This window comes from Taudactylus pleione, unplaced genomic scaffold (genome assembly GCF_031769625.1).
Source record: "Taudactylus pleione unplaced genomic scaffold, aTauple2 ptg000400l, whole genome shotgun sequence".
NCBI classification, from domain to species: domain Eukaryota; kingdom Metazoa; phylum Chordata; class Amphibia; order Anura; family Myobatrachidae; genus Taudactylus; species Taudactylus pleione.
Window position 1 is genome coordinate 5,588,393 of NW_028284802.1, and position 20,291 is coordinate 5,608,683.

Sequence of the window (20,291 nt, forward strand, 5' to 3'; positions counted from 1 at the left end):
TGTACTCCCCTTCTGGGGCATCTCTTGTCACTGTCCAACAGTAGTGATCACCTACCCTAATATCTTTGGGCCTGATTCAGAGCCGTTCGCTATTTGCGGTCGTTCGTTCAAAAACAAGGGGTGGCTATTCAAATGATCCGTTCGCAAATTGCAGTCTGTTCACACCTCTAAGTCTGAAGGAGCGAGCAAAACATACGCTCGTTTATTTGTTAAAAACGCCCCCTGGCCGCTCGCACCATACGTCATGTCCGCTATTTATTAGATTAATCGAGTACATCGACCAGCGTATGAACTGCTCGCTATTCTTGTGGTTGGTTTTTGCTACCACAATTTTGCGAACAGTTCTGGCTTAAAAAAAACCCAGTGACGTGGTCAATGACGCTGCTGTTTTAAATATGCACACCCATAAAACGCCCGTTTTGACCTTTAAGCACGCCTGCGTTCTGATTTCCACTCCCCGTTTTCAAGCACCTTCCCCTGTTACCACCCACATACGCCTCATTCTGTCACTCAAAATAGCAGGCACTCGCTATATTGCGTACAAATGATTTTCGGCCGCACTGACTGGTTCGCGCATGCGTACTAAAAACCGTACGCATGCGCAGATGTGCGAACATCGCTCGGAACGAGCGTACTGCCGCTAGCGAGTGGCTCTGAATGAGGGCCTTTGTTCCATTGCTGAAATGTCTTGGTGGAATCGCTCACTATGCTTGTCACTCAGTGCACCACAGTTATCTTGTGTGGGTAATCCCGTGAATCGCATATATTTGAATAGGGGACGGGACAAATAACTGATTCATTTAATTGGGTCATTAGGCCCCGCCCCCTCTGCGCGGAACACAGATTGCTGGTAAGATTCTCTCCATTATGCCCACTTCACTAGGAATACCCCAACATCGTCATAAATGGGCTATATCTCAGAACTCAGAGCTAGCTGAGCGTTTTAAATGTCATATTCATTCTGTGCATGCTGACATCAATTAGAAGTAACTATTTTCACATCAGAAACATTTTCGTTGTTGTGCAGTGTAATTGGCCTGGATAATAATACACCTCTAATACCAAAAGCTGCATTCTAGCTAAAGGACACCTCAAATCTAGGGTATTCCAAGGACTGGGGTAAATACCCTATATTTGAGGTGTCCGTTTTTTAACTGACAATATAAACTACATACATGTTACAGTACATATCACTTCACATTCTGTTTTTATAATTCGCTTTCATTTATGTAATAAAGGTTATATTTTAGGAGATACTGCTTAATGAGTGCCCCACTTTATTATACTAACTCTTTTTATTGCTCTGCATTATTTATATCCTTGAGGACTGACTTATAGTACATTTATAAATGATTATTAGTGAGCAGGTACACCGAGAGGAGGCTGGTACAAAGTACTCGAGTCACCTCCCCCTCGCACAATTCCACGACAATAACCCCCTCTCCACAGTATTCAGATATTTCCGGTAATGTAATCGTAACGGAGATCTCTCACGGACAGCAATTGCTACAATATGCTAATGCCATCCAAAGCTTAGCCGAGCATAGGGACACCCCCTGCTACCTTCTCATATCCATCGGCAACATCGACACAGGTCGGGTAGCTACGCAGCCTTTGTCAAGTCCGAGCTGTCTCAAACACTGCGTCTCCTCTTCTGACACCCTGAGAGCTCTCATGCTCCGAAGGAGATCGCAATGGCTAATCTATGCATGCCCATGAAACGGTCAGACACGCCCGTGTATTTGTCACCACCCCACCGTTGCCTCCTCCAAACGCTGATTACCTGTCATTCAACTTGCAAGTGAATCCTCTGGGCGAGCGTAGTCACAAATCAATTGTTGTGCGTGCGCAGTGCATCTTTTGCACATGCCCAATGGGTTGCAATCGTTCAGTGTCTGTAAATATCGGCATTGTCTTCATGCAGAGATTGTGTACTTCCTGCATACTTGCCAACTTTGATGTGCTTCTCTTTGGGAGAAGCCTAGAGAGGAGATGCAGCTGACCACACTGGGGGCGGGGCTCACACGTCATTGGTCCCCTCTCCCACCACCACAAAATTCCACAATTCGCAGGTCGGGTGTAGTAGGTATTACCTCTGGACACATGTCCGGCGGTTCAAGTCCAGACAGCGGCAGCCTGGCAAGGGTGAAAATCCTGATCGTCCCTAAGGTAAGTATCGCTAACCTAATTCCCCCCCTAACCCTCCCTTAGGGGTGCCTAACCCTAATCCCCCCTCTAAGTGCCTAAACCTAACCCCCCCCTTCCCTGCCGCCTAAACCTGGGTGGGGTGCCTAACCCTAACCTCCTCCCGGGGGTGCCTAACCCTAACCCCCCTTCCCCTATCCTAACCCTAACCTCTCGGGGGGGGGGCGTCTAACCCTAAGACCCCCCCGGGAGCCCTAAACCTAACGGCGGCTGTCCGCGCCCGGCGCCCGGCACCACTTCGATCGGGATGCCGGGCGTCAGTCTTCCGGCGTCTGGTTAATGACAGGCTTCTAGATTTAGATGCCTGTCATTAGTACCACGCCGGTATTAGAATGCCTGGAAGCCGGCGGTCGGGATTTAGACCGTCGGCTTCCAAACTACATTCCCGCAGGTCCATGGGGTGGGAGCGGGTTTATAATGACGCAATACACGCCTTTATAACTAAGCCCCCTCCATGCAAAGCCACGATTCTTGGTAATTATCTCCCCATCCTTCAGTAGGAAGTTGGAGGGATACAGGTTATCCATCCAATTTTTGCAGTGTAGGGGACTACCCAAAAGATCTGGATCCTCTTGCACCTTCCGGGAGAGTAGATATGTATGGAAAGCACTTGTCAAAATGGTAATCAGTTACTGTGATGAGTGCCGCAATTAATTGTACAATACTTGCAGGAGTTTTAACAAATGTCGCAGCAAGCATCTTGTAGGTGGTGGAATAGGATAAAATGACTGCAGGGCTCTCTCGTCTGTACAGTAAGACACACATGGGTACTTGGGTACATGGGTACTTGGTGCAAGCGACAAGACTAGTCTCTAATTTGAGCATGTGTGTGTGTGGCTGAACTGGATGACCGTCTAGATCAGTGGTTCTCAAACTCGGTCCTCAGAACACCACACAGTTCACATTTTCTAGGTCACCCAGCAGGTGCACAGGTGTATTCATTACCCACTGGTGATCTAATAATTTAACTTCTTATTCTGTGAGGAGACCTGGAAAACATGCACTGTTTGGGATCCTGAGGACCGAGTTTGAGAACCTGTTGACTAGATCACTCTGGCATCATTGGGGGCTTTTGGGAAGATTAGTGAGTGCACAGACAGCTATCCAGAATCATCTTCCCACTGCAATAACGAACATGCCCTAAAATTAAAGCATGGCTTTTATTAATCAGACCATATAGGGTATGACGGCTACAATACCACAGCTCGTATGGCCACCATAACACAGCCTGCTAGATAAATGCTTAATGGGTGTTTCACAGCACCAATGTGGTTTTAGAAGGGGATAACAGGAATCCCCCACAGCAGACAGGGGAAGTGTGGAAAAGTTGTAGGAAACATGACAAAGTTTTAGAGGGATTGAAAGACATGAACATCCCTCTGAGCAGAAGAACAATTATATCTTGGATCATGGGGCAATGAATCATAATGAAGAAGAACAATTATTTCATTTCAAAGCAATCTCCGTCTTAAGTGTTTTGGGAAGTGCGTTGCGTTTGTCAGCAGAGCTTAGCTGCCGTGACACCGCTGATACGGATCAGATGTCAAACATTCTGTGCCGGCTCCTCTAAAACGTCCAAGATGGGGCTTCAGGAATTTGAAATCGTTAGAGACATTTTTTTTTTTTGTTTGTCAAAAAGTAATTAGTTGAATAAGCAAACAGCACTTGGGTTTGCCATGCAAAATTCAGCTTTGAAGATGTTGAAAGAGGAAATATGACAGCTGGAGCAAACTCATTTACAAGCCGACGCCGTGCTCAGGATGTGGCAATATCAGGAAAGCATTTATGGACATTTAAAGATGGTGGCGTTTAAGTTTGTTCTGCGGCTCTGTGCGCACAAGGATGCCTGCGTGATGCGACTCAGGCGCATGCGCAGAAGACATTGGGCCTGATTCAGAGCCGGACGCAATTAGCGCTCGCTCGTCCAGAAAATAGGGGTGGCTATTCCAATGAACCGTTCGCTCTTTGCGGTCTGTTCATGCCTCTAGGTCTGAACGAGCGAACAAAACTTACGGTCGTTTTTTGGGAAACTACGCCCCCTGGCCGCTCGCATCCTACGTCATGTCCCCTATTTATTAGATTAATCGAGTACATCGACCAGGGTATGAACTGCTCGCTATTCTTGTGGTTGGTTTTTGCTACCACAATTTTGCGAGCAGTTCTGGCTATTAAATAACCCAGTGACGTGGTCAATGACGCTGCTGTTTTAATTATGCACACCCATAAAACGCCCGCTTTGACCTTTAAGCACGCCTGCGTTCTGATCTCCACTCCCCGTTTTCAAGCACCTTCCCCTGTTACCACCCACATACGCCTCATTCTGTCACTCAAAATAGCAGGCACTCGCTATTTTGCGAGCACATGAATTTCGACCACACTGACTGGTTCGCGCATGCGTATAACGATCCGTACGCATGCACAGTTGGGCAAACATCGCTCGGAGCGAACGAGAGGCCGCTTACGAGCGGCTCTGAATCAGGCCCATTGTCCAGTTGTGTGATTATCAGACTAGCGTCCAATCAGAATCAGACCCTAAAGCTTCTTATACTGCTAATTTAGATATAAAAGCAGTATGTATTAGCAAAAAAATAACAATTGTAAATGAAAGATTGTGGGAGATTGTTTTTGGAAAATTAAGAGGAGCACTATTATCTATCACATTATTGCTAACTACTTCAATGAGCATATATATATATATATTATTTTTAATTCATCAACAGTAAATGTTATGCTGCCTTATGGTTGAAATACAGCATTTTAACTTACCCAGTTTACACATTACAGGATGTAATTGGTTGGACCATGCTGACTGATAAGTGCTGTGTGGAGAGGTTGCTCATAGCATCCAATCAGCTGTGACACTCTACTGCTCAGGGGACTTTTGATGCAATACTGTAGATCTAGGGGTACATTTACTAAAGTGAGAGTTTTTAGAAGAGAGTTTTAAAAGTGATGTTGCCCATAGCAACCATTCATATTCTAGCTATTATCTACTAGAAGGTGTGAGTTAAATGTGTTTGGTAGCTATGGGCAACATCACTTTTAAAACTCTCTTCTATAAACTCTCACTTTAGCAAATGTACCCCTAATGTACATTCAATACTCTGACAACAAATTTGCTACAGCCCCATAATTATAGTATTGTATCAGCCAGCTACACTTGTAAATAGTCAAACAGCTCAGTAGACTGATGATGAGAATATCTAGGGATTTTTTTAATGGTATTTGGTTTTCTGTGATCTATGTAGGGACAAAATATATACAGTATATTAATTTTGTATATATATTTAAAAAAAAAAAGATAAACTTTGACTTTGATAGAAATGCAAAAAAAATGGTATCCTACAGTAGAGAATTAAATGGTTTTCCTTTCTGAAACTCCTTGTTGTAAGATAGGTCTGGCGTGGCCAATGGAGACGGGATGGCCATTACTGTAGCTCCACTGTCCAAGGAAGCGTCTACACAGCCTCTTTTCATTACAAAGGCATGAGCTGGTTGGTGGCACAAGTTGAGCAAGGTGTGGTCATAGGACCTTAGAAATTGGGGGACAAGTGATGTTCAGCACCATAAGGCTCTCCCAGTAGTGTGTAGGTAAACTTCAATAGATCAATTAGTCTCTAAACCACTCAGGTTGCCCTGACGAAAAGCTGCCCCACAATACGGTCAGCTTGAGGAATGTACCAGGAGCTGGGCAGCCAGGAGCATGGAAGACCAGGTGAAAGACATATAATATATATATATAATTGTTGACCATGGATGAGTCTTCCTTCCATAAAGGAGTTGTCCATGGCAGCGCTTCCTTGGTGAGTTGTAATATATTACGTACAGTATACCACAAATGAACAAGTGGCTCTGGAACATGGATGCTGGAGCTCACATTGGAGAGACCTCCATTATAATGGAGAGGTTCTGAGTCTGAGCTTACTTGGAACTGGCTGCTAGAGAAGCAGGTAATGGGGCACCGTGAGTACAAGGGGACATGCCATCCAGATGAATATTGGAGGAAATGTCTCAAACTTTCTAAAGTGTGGAGAGGTTGCCCATAGCAACCAATCAGCTTCTAGCTGTCATCTATCAAGTACATTCTATAAAATAAAAGGAGATGATTTGTTGCTATGGGTAACTTCTCCACTTCTCCACTCTTTCAGACACATATCCCCCATAATCTAACATGTCTGTGGCTGTTCCAGCTGATGTGCCCCATGTCTAGGCTGAGCAAAAGGGAAATCTAATCATTACGGACAGGATTAGGTTCTCGCAGTAACAGGTAGACACTGAAGTAAGTGATCTGGACATTATATCCTATCCTATGTTGCAGACAGCAGAGTGGCTGAACACACTAGCCAAGGTCAGGAGAGGGGAGAATGTAGAAAAACCGAGATCCGGAGCTTAGGCCAGTGATTTATACGTCTCCCCCGGGAATCGGTATAAAAGTCCTGGCAGTCACAATCCCAACAGAGTTAACATACCGACACTTGTTGGTTGGTATGCTAACCCAGAGCCGTAACTAGACTTTTTGGTGCCCTGTGCCAGAGAGAGCATCGGTGCCCCCCCCCCCCATTTTTTAAATAGGGAAATAAGATCTGAAAAAGGGCAATGGCCTTATGGGGAAGGGCCAGGGAAGAGATAGCGGAGGCCAGAAGATGCTGGGAATAAAAGATGATGATAAACAGAAATTTGACAGGCCCAAACAGTGCCCCCTGCCCTGCGGTGCCCTGTGCCATGGCACTGGTCGCACTACCCTAGCTACGGCCCTGTGCTAACCCTCCCCCTCTCCCTACCCTAACCCTCCCTCTTTGGTGCCTAACCCCCTAACCTCCCCCCCTACTACCTAAACCTAACCTCCCCCTCCCCGCACCCTAAAACCTAACCCTCCCCCTCTCCCTACCCTAACCCTCCCTCTTTGGTGCCTAACCCCCTAACCTCCCCCCCTACTACCTAAACCTAACCTCCCCCTCCCCGCACCCTAAAACCTAACCCTCCCCCTAGTGCCTAACCCTAAACCTATCCCCAGCCCTTCCCCCAACCCCGCTACTCACTTTCGGCATCCCAGCGGTCAGGATGCTAGCCCTGGGATTCTGAGCAGTGATGGCACCAGTAATGTAAGTGTCGACTGCCGAGATGCCGAACCCATACCCTCCTCCGTAATGTCATAATACTATGGCAAATGTAATAAATATAAATGCAACTGTAGCAGTGACTATGATGTCGTCTCAGTAAGGCCATGTGCACCTGAAACGCCACACTGGCACTTAGAAATCATGTCACCTCTAGGGGGATCGCGCACAGGGGACCTGGGCCTGCTAAATTAGATAAATTGGGGGAGATGTATCAAACCTTGGAGAGAGATAAAGTGGAGAAGTTGTCCAAAGCAACCAATCAGCTGCTAGCTGTAATATATCTATCACACTCTATAAAATTACAGAAGCTGATTGGTTGCTAGGTGCAACTTCTCCACTTTTTCTCTCTCCAAGATTTGATACACCTCCCCCTGTTATACAGTAATATTACAAGCCCTTCCCAGGTGTACAAATCCACTAAACCACACAGTACACTACAGTAGAGCAAGTGTGCAAGCCTGTTATTCACACTGTACTTGCCCTGTTAGAGAAGGGGACAGAAAAGAACCTGTGGCAATATTTAGGTTAGAGATGTGCGTGAACCCCCTGTGTTTTGATTTTGTATCTGGATCAATACTCCTGTTATGGTTTCGCTCAAGTGTTTTGGTTTTGGAACTGGATTCATCTTCCTGTTTTCGTTATGGTTTCGCTCAAGTGTTTTGGTTTTGGATCTGGATTCATCTTCCTGTTTCGGTTATGGTTTCGCTCAAGTGTTTGGTTTTGGATCTGGATCAATACTCCTGTTATGGTTTCGCTCAAGTGTTTTGATTTTGGATCTGGATTCATCTTCCTGTTTTCGTTATGGTTTCGCTCAAGTGTTTTGGTTTTGGATTCGGATAAAAATGTATTAAAAATTGATAAAAACAGCTAAAATGTCCGAATCCAAAACCCGGGTTAAATTTTTAAATCCGAGTACTGACCCGGCAAAATAGACCCGAAACGGGACTCGGTTGAAATCGGGTCACAAAAGTGATCCGATACCTTGACCCGGTTCTACTCAGAACCCCTAAATTCGGGTGTATTCGGATTTCAGAAATCTTGACCTGCACATCTCTGATTTATGTACGTTTCATGTATATTAAATAGTTCATAGTTCAGCCTTGGATAAGAGTCGTAACAGGGCTTTATTGCGCCCTGTGTCTGCCTCGCCCACTGAGCGCATGGCGTCGTGCCAAGGCCGGGGTAGAGCCTCTTACGCCGGGATTTAAAGCACTGCCCGGAGCGTCCTCACCATGTTCTGGGATGCTGTACACACTGCAGAGTGCGTGTCTGGTGCATCCAAAGCACACTCCGGGTGCCCCTGCAGCAGCAATTTTGGGTGCAGGGTGCCGTCGCAGGCACCCTGCTAGACAGGTGGAGAGGCCATGGTCGGCAGCGACATCACCACCCACAGGGCTCTGTGTGGCACTGCCAGGCAGACACCCCTAGTTACAGCCCTGCCTTTAATATATATTAATATCAAATAGTGACTTTGTGTTATAATATCAAAGATTCAATGTTTTGGAAGGTATCAATAATTTAATTGTCTCTTTCTATAATATTCATTTAGACTCGGGGGTCTCCTGAATACAATGTACAAAGTCATTAAAAGCTTTTATTCTGAATTTTCATTGATTTATAGCAACTTATTTGATCTACATAAACTATTGTGTGACATCAAAAGAAATATAGCTACAATAAAACCTAAATACCCCGATTACTGTAACTTTGTTCTGCGGGATGGTTGCAGTCACTACAGATGTGTGTGCCGTCGGTAATCAGCAACGCCCCAGACTTTTCCCGAAAGGTTTTATTGCCATTGTCTTACAAAGGACAGACCCTTATAAACCAAATATTTATCTGATTCTCTCTGATGTTATAAACACTCTAATTAAGAAACTAAATCAAAGCTTTTTTAAAATAGAAAAAAAATACTTTTTGAAGCCCAGACTTAGTGAAAGCATTCAGCTCTTGGCAGACAAAAAACAAACCCCAAACAGAATAAATGAAATTTTGACTACAATAACAGTTGTATTATGTATAATTGAGCTTGTTATAATATTTATAAACACTTATAGAAATGTTGCAATGCTATGACAGAATTTTTGCATTGCACATTCCATTGTCTATTGCAGTGTTGGCTAGCCTTGACACTCCAGCTGTTGTGGAACTATATATCCCAGCATGCCCTGCCACAGTTTTAGCATGCCCTAATAGCAAAACTGTAGCAGTGCATGCTGGGTTATGTAGTTCCATAACAGCTGGAGTGTCAAGGTTAGCCAACACTGGTCTATTGTATGAGGACAGCAGCTGGGCTCAGCAATCACTACAACTGAGGCTATTGGAGGAGCTGTTGCTATTTGTGTGTGTGAGACAAGTTTGGAGATTTGACTTGTTAGCTTATGCTGTGTGTGAATGACTTTTACATCCCAAACACAGAGGTAAAATACAACAAACACTGCGTATCCTAGACACGTGGGCGACGGTGTGTATCTATAGCCTTGTGCGATTCTGAGCCTTGCATACGGGGAAGGGGAGCCTGTTTCTGACTTAGCATGCTAATGATGACAGTTGCTTAAAATCAATGGGATCACGGGCTCCCGCTTGCAGGCGCAAGAACCCCCACATTAGCCCTATTGATTCTCACATTAACCTAAGGTAGGAAATCTAGCTTCTATGGCTGCATGCACAAATACAGCCACTTTAGGTGCAACCAGAGGCACCTATTCAGATATAGGCTATCCACATGGTCAGTGTACATCTCTCATGGTTTAGGGCAGTGGTGGGGAACCTTTTTTCTGCCAAGGGGTATCTTGATAAATATATCACATTATTCGTGGGCCTGGTGCAGGACACGCGGGGGTGTGACGTTACACTGGGCGGGGCCACAGTTGCTGGTGCCACGGTGGGCTGTAAGGGCAGCAATGTGACCATCTGAGGCGTCCTACGGACACTCCAGGTGGCACTGCTGCATAGATTCTGGCTGCAGGGTGCCATTCTAGGCACCCTGCTATCCAGATGAGGCTAGCAGAAATAAGCTCCAATGGCCAGACCAAATGATTCCGCGGGCCTTATACAGCCCCCGGGCCTGAGGTTCCCTATCCCTAGTTTAGGGTCTGCACAGACTCAGAAACCATTCTGCGCATGTGTAGAACAGGTCCTGCAGAGCGGAGGCGTGACAGTGTCTACAGATGGTTGCGATGGTTGTTATGGGTGATGCGATGCTGCGTCTACAGATGCTGCACTGGGATTACAAATGCACTGCAGGGGGTGTCTACTGTATTTCTTACAGACACCTCCTGCTGCGTTTGCATTTTGTTGGACGGGAATTGCACAGGCGCTCCTGTGCAGCTCTGCAATACCGCCCATCTCTGAATGAGGCCCTGAGCCCATTCTCTCAGTGGAGCCAGTAAGGAATCCTTGTTTAGCCTGGAAAGACCTCTTCACTATGTACAGAGTCAGCAAGATGAGGCTTTTTGGACTCTAGGAAGATAAATGTAGCTATAACGTAACAGGACAGAGCAATAAATAACAAATATTTTCGATACGTTGTGTTTATCTGGAAGGCGGCTACAAGCATTTGGCAGAGATCATGGTTATTATCTTCAAGTCATAATACAGGCTGGAAACTAAGTGTACCAAGCAGTGCTAAATAAACACGCCTGTATCCATCATGTAGCCTCACTATGTAATAGCCCAGAGCAGCTTATGGGGCAGATTTTTCTTCCTAACTGCTGGTAGGTGGTACAAAATGGCAGCTCTGCAGTACAAATACAAATGCGCTAAGGTGTTGTACAGGGGAGCCCAGGCTTGTGGAGGAAGATGACCCCTCTTTGCAGAGAAGCAAGATGTGGGTGGAGTGAAGACATTCCTAATAATGAATTATAGAGTAGGCACCCCGTCACCAGAGCCGGATTAAGGGGGGGGCATAGGGGGCGAGTACCCCCGGGCCCCCTCTCTCAGGGGGCCCCCTGCCGAAGCTGTATTTTTGTTTTATTTCAAATGGCTGCGGACTTCTACCTATTTGTCTAGGAGTCCGTCTGTCATTTCAGTGATGATGACGCGGAAGGGTTACAGCCAGGCCAGGAAAGTCAGCTGAGAGGGACACGCTGCTGCTGGGAGCAGACGCCTCTCTGACCAATCAGCAGCGCTTCCTGTACAGTACTGTCACCATCGAGTGCTCCACATGACAGGGGAAGGGGAGGAGACAACAGAGACTACAATGCTCTCCTGCCTTCCCCTCACCCTCAGCTCCGCACAGGCACAGTGATCCATCCATGCACGCAGCGTGAACACAGCTGCAGATGCCGATCTGATGGCATATGAGAGCTATAAGGTAAAGTAGTAAAAGTGGCAACTTTCCCACTGTAGCCTGACAGCACACACAGCTCAGGACAGTGCAGAGCAAAGGGAGAAACAAATGGGCATAGTGGGGGAGAGAGAGAGTCCATGAAGGTGGGAGATAAGGGCTGTTACTGTTTTGATAACAGAAATTTACAGCCTGCACACCAGGAGGAGAGGTTGAGAGACTGGAGGGAGGATTCTTCTTGGTCCTAATGAGCTGATATAACAGATTCCTCAGTAACAGGCAGATATGTCGCACCTTTGGCCCCAGCAAGAGCAGCTCTCCTAATAAATCAATCAGAGCAGGAGGAATCAGTCTCCTTTATACAGTTTATATACTGTGTACCAAAGGCTGCAGCCACAGAGACCTGAACATTGTCTGCACCCACTGACCCAACACCCCTGCTGGGAGCAGCTAACTAAAGCTGCGTATCCACTAGTAGACATGGAAACGACAGCACGATTACGACATTGCAGTCGTGCTCTCGTTTCCATGTCTAGTGATGTGCCTACACTGAACGTTCAGTCCAGACACATCCATCATCCCTGCACATGCTGAACCTGACGGGGTCGTCAGGTTGACCAGCATGTACGAGCGATGATAGATGTCGGAAACGACCAGCGGGCACGCGCATCGCTGGTCGTTTCCGACCTAAACCTGAACGATGCATGCACAATTTGCAAGTGATTGCACGATAACAATGCCATTATTGTGCAATCGCTTGCTTAAATCGCTAAGTGGATACCCCCCTTAATACCTCTCATGCTATTACCATCTCTGTACCTCATTTATTTTCATCTTCATAATTAATCTATCTGTGGTTTCTCAATTTTGTCTATCTTGCAACCCTATACTGATCTTGGCCTATTTTGACATATTTACTATAAAACTATTACGTAACATTATCAGCATCCGTCAGATCATTCCCACCCTCACTGCCCAAATAGATTAACCGCCTATTTGCACCCCAGCACCCAAAGCTATTTGAACCAAATACTGTGAGAACTGGAAAGCCTAATTTTCTTTTAGCGGCTGCCTCATGGAGGTGCAGGGGGAGGGACTCGCATAGGAGGCGCTCATCTGGCACAGCCAGAGGGGTGTTGCTAACAAGAGGGGAAGTAGCCCACTTTTTTAAGTGCCCCGGGCCCCCCGAAGGCTTAATCCGGCCCTGCCCGTCACTCCTTGTTGTGCGTGGAAACGGGATGGAGAGGGGGCAATTCCCAGGGTTGTCTGTTGCTCTGGTCTCAGCCTATACTTAGGAACCTGTCTGTGACTTCATATTACACTTTGACAGAGGAGTGTGTTTCCAGATGCACTCTGAGTAATGTTATATTACATGCATTATATGGGATTTATAAGACCTGTTGTGCATCTCCATAGGAGAAGCATTAATCTGCGGAGGCGCACTAAAAGCGTTCTAATGTAAAGCGTCACATGCACAGAGCTGACATCCCCGTAATAACAGTCCTGAAGTCCCCGCACTCTCATGACTAATACAGGCCATAAATAAGGAGGACACATTTAAGCTGCATTTTCGGAGAAAGACTCTAAGGGGTAAATTTACTAAAGTGACAGTTTTTAGAAGTGGAGATGTTGCCCATAGCAACCAATCAGATTCTACTTAACATTTAACAAGCACCTTGTAGAAGATAATAGCTAGAATCTGATTGGTTGCTATGGGCAACATCTCCACTTCTAAAAACTCTCGCTTTAGTAAATTTACCCCTGAGTCTTATTGGATGACAAGGTGGCGATAAAGTTGTAGAAGTAGGACACTGGACTATAATGCAACAATTACACTCTTGCACAGCTCGCCTCTATAGGTTCTTCCACACCTGGAGGCGTACTAGCGGAGGCTGCTCTCCAGTGCGTAGAGACTGGGATAGGCACCACGGTGTGCTTTGGGGGGACCATCAGTGAGCAGCGGAGTATAACCAAGGTGCTTTGTGGCACGAGTCATGTGCGCTTTATAAATAATTATCATCCGCGTTCACCAACCAATTGCTTTGCTCAGTAAACAAAATGGATCCAGGGAGGTTGGATGGAGGGGGATGGACTTGTGCAGAGCACAATCGCCAAATTACAGTGCATATACATACAAAGCTTAGAGCAGTGTGAAATCTAAGCACGGCTCCACCCATCTGATAGAGTGTCATTTAGGTAGACTGATAATCCCCAAATAAAAGTGTATTTACTAATCGGGAGCCAGTAAGCAACAATAGCACTGATCGCAGATAATAACAATACCTACACTACCCTCCCTACCCTTTACAATTACCCTTTGCCCCGTCTTCAGACGTGAGTCCGGGTATTTTCCACCCCCTTTTGTCCCCATCCCGCCTCTGATCTCCCATGTACTTTACTAATCGTCAAATGTTTTTTTTTTATTTGTCTTCCTATATACTGAAATGCCACTGAGGAGAGTGTGGGTTTTTTTTAAGAAGAGGGTAGAACCAAATAAAACATAACTAGCAACGTACTGTAGACATATGTGGAAAAAAAACTAATTTATATAATTGTTAGAGCAAATAAAGCCACCATTTGACATTAATATCTATAGATCTATAATAATGTACATGGTATAGCTGGGATGTTTGTACTTAAATATGTCCATTATACTCTATTCACCCCCCTGAGAGGCCAAGCGTGAGAGCGAATCACCAGCTTATATAGAAATTCACTGTGTAGATTGGTGGATTCACAGAGGCAGTGCCAGAGATGTCACAGCAGCTCAAGTGACAGAATTCCCATATCCCATTAGGACACAGTCCTAAAGATGTGGGAGGAGATTCAATTCTGTATATTGAAATGGGGATATAATAGAATTATTTTTAACAGGGCTTCATAGAAACAATATATATTACATGCTTCATGACAATTTCTATTTGTAATTTTGTGGACCTTTAATATACAATGTAAATAGCATACCACTAGTTTATACTTTTAGACAGGCATGCTCCTTGTCTAAGCTCTTGAGCTGCCACTTACCTGTGGTAAAGGAGGTGGAGATGGGCGCAGAGCTGGCACCATTACGCAGCGCATTAAGCTGGACTCGATATTGTGTGGTAGGATTGAGCTGGCTCATTGTGAAGGAGGACAGATGGGGCAACAAATGGATCTCCTAAAAAGGAAAAGTATGTCTGACATCTGTATAGTCATATACTGACAAATGGGTGTAAGAGTAGGTCACTAAATTACTAATGAGAGAAGAGGTGGAGAGAGGACAGTAGAGGAAGACATAGGGGTGAAATAGATGGAGGGCAGGGACATGGGCATGAGAGAAACATACAGTAGGGGATGGGGAACATGGGCATGAGAGACACAGAGTTTAGGGAACATGGGCATGAGACACATATACAGGGCAGGGAACATAAGCATGAGAGGAACATAGAGGGCAGGGAACATTGACATGGGAGATACACAGAGTACAGGAGACATGGGCATGGGAGATATACAATACATAAAGGACAGAAGACAGGTGTTATGGCCATGGGAGATACATAGAGGACAGAATACATGGGAGATACATAGAGGACAGAATACATGGGAGATACATAGAGGACAGAATACATGGGAGATACATAGAGGACAGAATACATGGGAGATACATAGAGGACAGAATACATGGGAGATACATAGAGGACAGAATACATGGGAGATACATAGAGGACAGAATACATGGGAGATACATAGAGGACAGAATACATGGGAGATACAAAGAGGACAGAATACATGGGAGATACATAGAGGACAGAATACATGGGAGATACATAGAGGACAGAATACATGGGAGATACATAGAGGACAGAATACATGGGAGATACATAGAGGACAGAATACATGGGAGATATATAGAGGACAGAATACATGGGAGATACATAGAGGACAGAATACATGGGAGATACATAGAGGACAGAACACATGGGAGATACATAGAGGACAGAATACATGGGAGATACATAGAGGACAGAATACATGGGAGATACATAGAGGACAGAATACATGGGAGATACATAGAGGACAGAAGATATGGGCATAAGAGATATATAAAGGACAGAAGACAGGTGTTATGGACATGGGAGATACATAGAGGACAGGAGATATGGGTGATACACAGAGGACAGGAGATATGGGTGATACACAGAGGACAGGAGATATGGACATGGGGAATGCATAGAGGGCATGAGATACGGACATGTGAGATAGACATAGGACAGAAGACATGGGTGATACACAGAGGATAGGAGACATGGACATATGAGATATGTAAAGGACAGAAAACCGGAGTTATGGACATGGGGGATATATAGAGGACAGAAGACAGGTGTTATGGACATGGGGGATATATAGAGGACAGAAGACAGTGTTATGGACATGGGGGATACATAGAGTACAGAAGACAGGTGTTATGGACATGGGGAATATATAGAGGACAGAAAACAGGTGTTATGGACATGGGGGATATATAGAGGACAGAATATATGGGAGATACATAGAGGACAGCAGACATGGGCATGGGAGATACAGAGGACAGCAGACATGGGCATGGGAGATACAGAGGACAGAAGACCTGGTCATGGGAGATACAGAGGACAGGAGATATGGAGGTGGAAGATACACAGAGGATAAGAGACATAGGCATGACATATATAAAAAGAGAAAAGCATACATGAGACGTATAGAGGCATACATAGAGGAGTATACATGTGGGAGAGAATGAATGAACAGGGAGGACAGAAGATATGGACATGAGACATACAGAGACCAACAAAGATATAGCCATGAGAAATACATACCGGAGAGACATTAGTGATAATATGAAGATTAAACAGACTTGGGCATCAGGAGTGTGCAATTATTTCTGGGCTGTGTCACTTATATCTAACATTAGTTACGAACATGTTGCTGCTTCCCACCCCCTGCTGCCTCAGTCGCCCCCATTGTAAGCACTTCCCTGTGGTATAGATAAAGAAGTGAGTTTATTGTCTGTTCTACCTTCATTTCACCTTGCGGCGTTTGATAGGTTAGTTGGTACCCATCAGGCACAGCATCCGGTGCCTTCCATGTGAGCAGAGAGCTACGAGCTGTGATCTGGCTGGCGGTGAGGTCTCTTGGAGTGTCGGCACCTAGACAATGAGCGGATGGAGAAATATCACTAGTAACACAGAAAACGGCACCATCAGTGCATATGAGATGGTGAAATCACATTCAGCAGCCAGGTCTTTGTATATTTTCACACATTATAGGGATATAAACATTCAGAGAGTGTCTAAGCTGTAAGAAGTGTTTAATGGGTCTATGTACTAAGTCTTGGAGAGAGAGATAAAGTGGATGGAGATAAAGTACCAACCAATCAGCTCCTAACTGCCATTTTTCAAACACAGCCTGTAAAGTGACAGTTAGGAGCTGATTGTCTGGTATTTTATCTCCGTTCATTTCATCTCTCTCCAAAGCTTAGTACAGAGACCCCTTAGTTGTAATGAAAGCAATAACTACATAATAAAATGAAGAGTTTAGTAGAAACCAGACATCGAGAGAAGATATTGGGAGATGGACTCACTGGTGGTGAAAGCGGTGGATGTTGGTGAGCTGGTCATGGATCCTTGTGAACTTTGCACACTCACAAAGTACTCAGTGTGCGGATGTAAACCAGAGAGAGGCAGCTCTGTCTTGTCACCAGGAACCACTAACGTGACTAAGGGGACTGAAGGAAAGAGAGGGAGAACCGGGTAAGAGAATCTATAAACAAATTATGTCAATTAGAATGCATGAGACAAACAGAGAGACAGACACAGTGATACGGAGATACAGGACACCTTTGATATTTACTAATAGTGGTGAATGGAGAACATAAAACACATTCATTGACGTCTGTACTCAATCAGAAATATTTGTTTTGTTTCTTACTGTTTTCTGCCCTGTATGTCACTAAATATCTGTCCACAGGTCCTCTAGAAGGTTCCCAGCGTAGCAGAGCTGACACTTCAGTTACATCATGAGCACGCAAAGAGCGAGGGCCACCTCCAACTGAGACAAAGGTCTATACATTAGATAACACTTATTGGCCTTTTATGTATGCTGTATTATGCGAAGGACAGAGTTGTCCCTGAGGACCAGCATGTAGTAAGAAGTACCTGTGGTGAAGAAGTCTGTCAGAGGCTGACTTTCCTCAAAGCCCCGCACTGAGAGCACAGTGACCTCATAGTGAGTTCCGGGGATCAGGCCCCTCAGTGGGGTGCTGGTTCCAATCACATTGACACTTTCAGGTTCTCCTGAAACAAAAGAAGATTAGAAATTAGAAAGGGGAGAACAGCGTAGGAGAAAAGTCACTCCACCCAACTTTTTAAGAGGATGAAGCTTCTGGAATGAATAATGAAGAGACTTAGGGGGAGATGTGTCAAAGAGAGATAAAGTAGAGAAGTTGTCCAAAGCAACCAATCAGCTTCTGTTTATCAATTATCTAGCACAGTCTATAAAATGACAGATGCTGACTTTATGTCTCTCGAAGGCTTAATACATCTCCCCCTTAGTGTTGTTGGACATGTAGAATGAGGTATGGAGCTGTAGACACCTGGAGAAAATAATAATTAGAGAGTTTAGAAGATTGGATAGTCAGAAAGGTGTAGCAACTGGATGTTGGAAGTAGGTTTGTAATATGAGCCACCATTACCTCCATCGGCTAGTTGGTAGGACACTTTGAAAGTGGTTGTCTCAGGGCTTGGAGGTTCCCAACTCACGGTGGCTGAGGTCTCCTCCACATTACTAAATGTGAGGTTCCTGGGGGATTCCAGATCTATGATAATAAGAAAAATGTGCTAAATGTGACAGAACCCTATATAGGCTGACACACAATCACCTCTATCACCAAGCCCATGTAAAACTCTGATCATTCTTCCAGCTCTTCAAGCTCATTTACATAGCTCCTCCAATAGCAGACAAATCTAATTTTATCATTTCAACACATGGAGAGGAGTTTTCCTGGGTATGGCCCACACGGAGGAGCTAAATCCTGCGACCTTGCAGTTGCCACTATCTTGTCGTGCGTAGCTATGCACTCACAAGTATGAAAAGTCTGCAGCTGGGCAAAGCTAAGCACATGATATTATAGAGTGATAAGTATTGGGCCACAGTTTTGTAAACAATCCATACTACCATGTATTATTAAAGCGTTAGCAGAGCATTGCTTCTCTTTACCTAGTGGAGCGGTCTTTCCAGTGCCCTCTAAACTGCTGTGTTCCTTATTGTCTTGGACACCATGTAATGTAATTGTGTAGACAGTGTCTGGCTCTAGGCCAGAGAGAAGGAGAGCTCGTTCTGAGCCACTGGTCGTCACCGTCTTCAGGGACCCATCTTGACCTTGGATTCCATATCGAACAGTGAAAGAATCGAAGGTGCCTTCTGGAACCTCCCAGGAAAGTTGTATGGTGTGTGGGCCATGTGGAGAGATGTAGAGGTCATTAAGGATAGGGGAACCTATGGCCTCCAGGAAACCTAACGGAATAAATAAAAACAAAGTAACAGTAAAAATAAACAAAATATGAGAGTGCAGCCCGAGGAACAAACATACTGTGTAAGTAGGTAAAGAGAGGCTCAGGGGTCTATTCAGCAAGAGTGATGATGTTGCCCAGAATATTATCGGGCAACATCGTCACAAGTTTTTATCAATTGTGAGAATTTTTGGCTGCTATGCAGCGATATTTCTGCAGGAACAGCGGTTGCGGTAGCACGCTGTCCCTGCGATGTCACAGAAGGCATTGTTATCGGGATTCCGAAAACAATACCTTCTGTTTGTTCTTCTGCGCATGCCTGTATACATGTATATTTATGTATATTTATGTATATTTATATTCTTTATATGTAAATGTTAAATATAATCGCACATAAATATACAGGTATACAGGCTAGTATAAAGCCTGCATACACATGTCAATCACTTTCAGTAGGTTTAGAAGGCTCTAGTTGGACTTGTCGGCGGTCACCCGAAAGTGGGCACGGAGACTGGGCGGACTTACAAGATGCTGCAGGGAGTTATGGGAAAATTTCCCTCTGTCCCTGCAGTTTTCGGGATATGTAAGTATTTTCTTCATGTAACGCCATTCTGAGATGGCGTCATATAAAGCAAAGATTGTTCGAGTGATTTAACACTTTTTGCTTTGCTGAATAGCAAAAAGCATTAAAGTACTGTAGAGATCAATGGTCTGATCCCTACAGTGCGGTACTCTGCGAGATGGGAATTAATGGAGAAGTTAATTGCGTTATCGTCTCCATTATCCCATTGCTGAATAGGAGATTTACATAAAAAATATGGAAATCATTGTTTCCGTAGTTTTTATGTAAATAGCTCATTGCTGAATAGACCCCTGGGCCCTGAATGAGAGAATAAACAGACATCGAAGAATAGATGATATGACAATGATCTACTAAAAGTGTCTGATATAATATACCCCAAAGTACGGCTATTATTTAGGGGAATATGTGGAATTACTCACAACTCAGCCTATGGCAGTGGTTCCCAAACTGTGCGCCGTGGCACCCTGGGGTGCCTCGGTACACTTGCAGGGGGGCCTCAGGTTGGTGGTCCAGCACCAAATCAAATTATTTATAGTCAATGTAATGTAAATATGTGGACAAACAGAAGTGCA

At 44.9% G+C, this 20,291-nt stretch overlaps 1 protein-coding gene across 1 annotated transcript in view; it reads right to left on the minus strand.

The window, feature by feature from the left end:
* TNXB (tenascin XB) overlaps positions 1 to 20,291 on the minus strand; it is a 148,125-nt gene that overhangs the window by 21,389 nt on the left and 106,445 nt on the right. Inside the window, 7 exon segments of the mRNA XM_088446679.1 lie at positions 14,638 to 14,770; positions 16,645 to 16,775; positions 17,210 to 17,353; positions 17,557 to 17,676; positions 17,784 to 17,921; positions 18,320 to 18,442; positions 18,844 to 19,140. Of these exon segments, the coding sequence (XP_088302805.1) occupies positions 14,638 to 14,770; positions 16,645 to 16,775; positions 17,210 to 17,353; positions 17,557 to 17,676; positions 17,784 to 17,921; positions 18,320 to 18,442; positions 18,844 to 19,140 (1,086 nt within the window).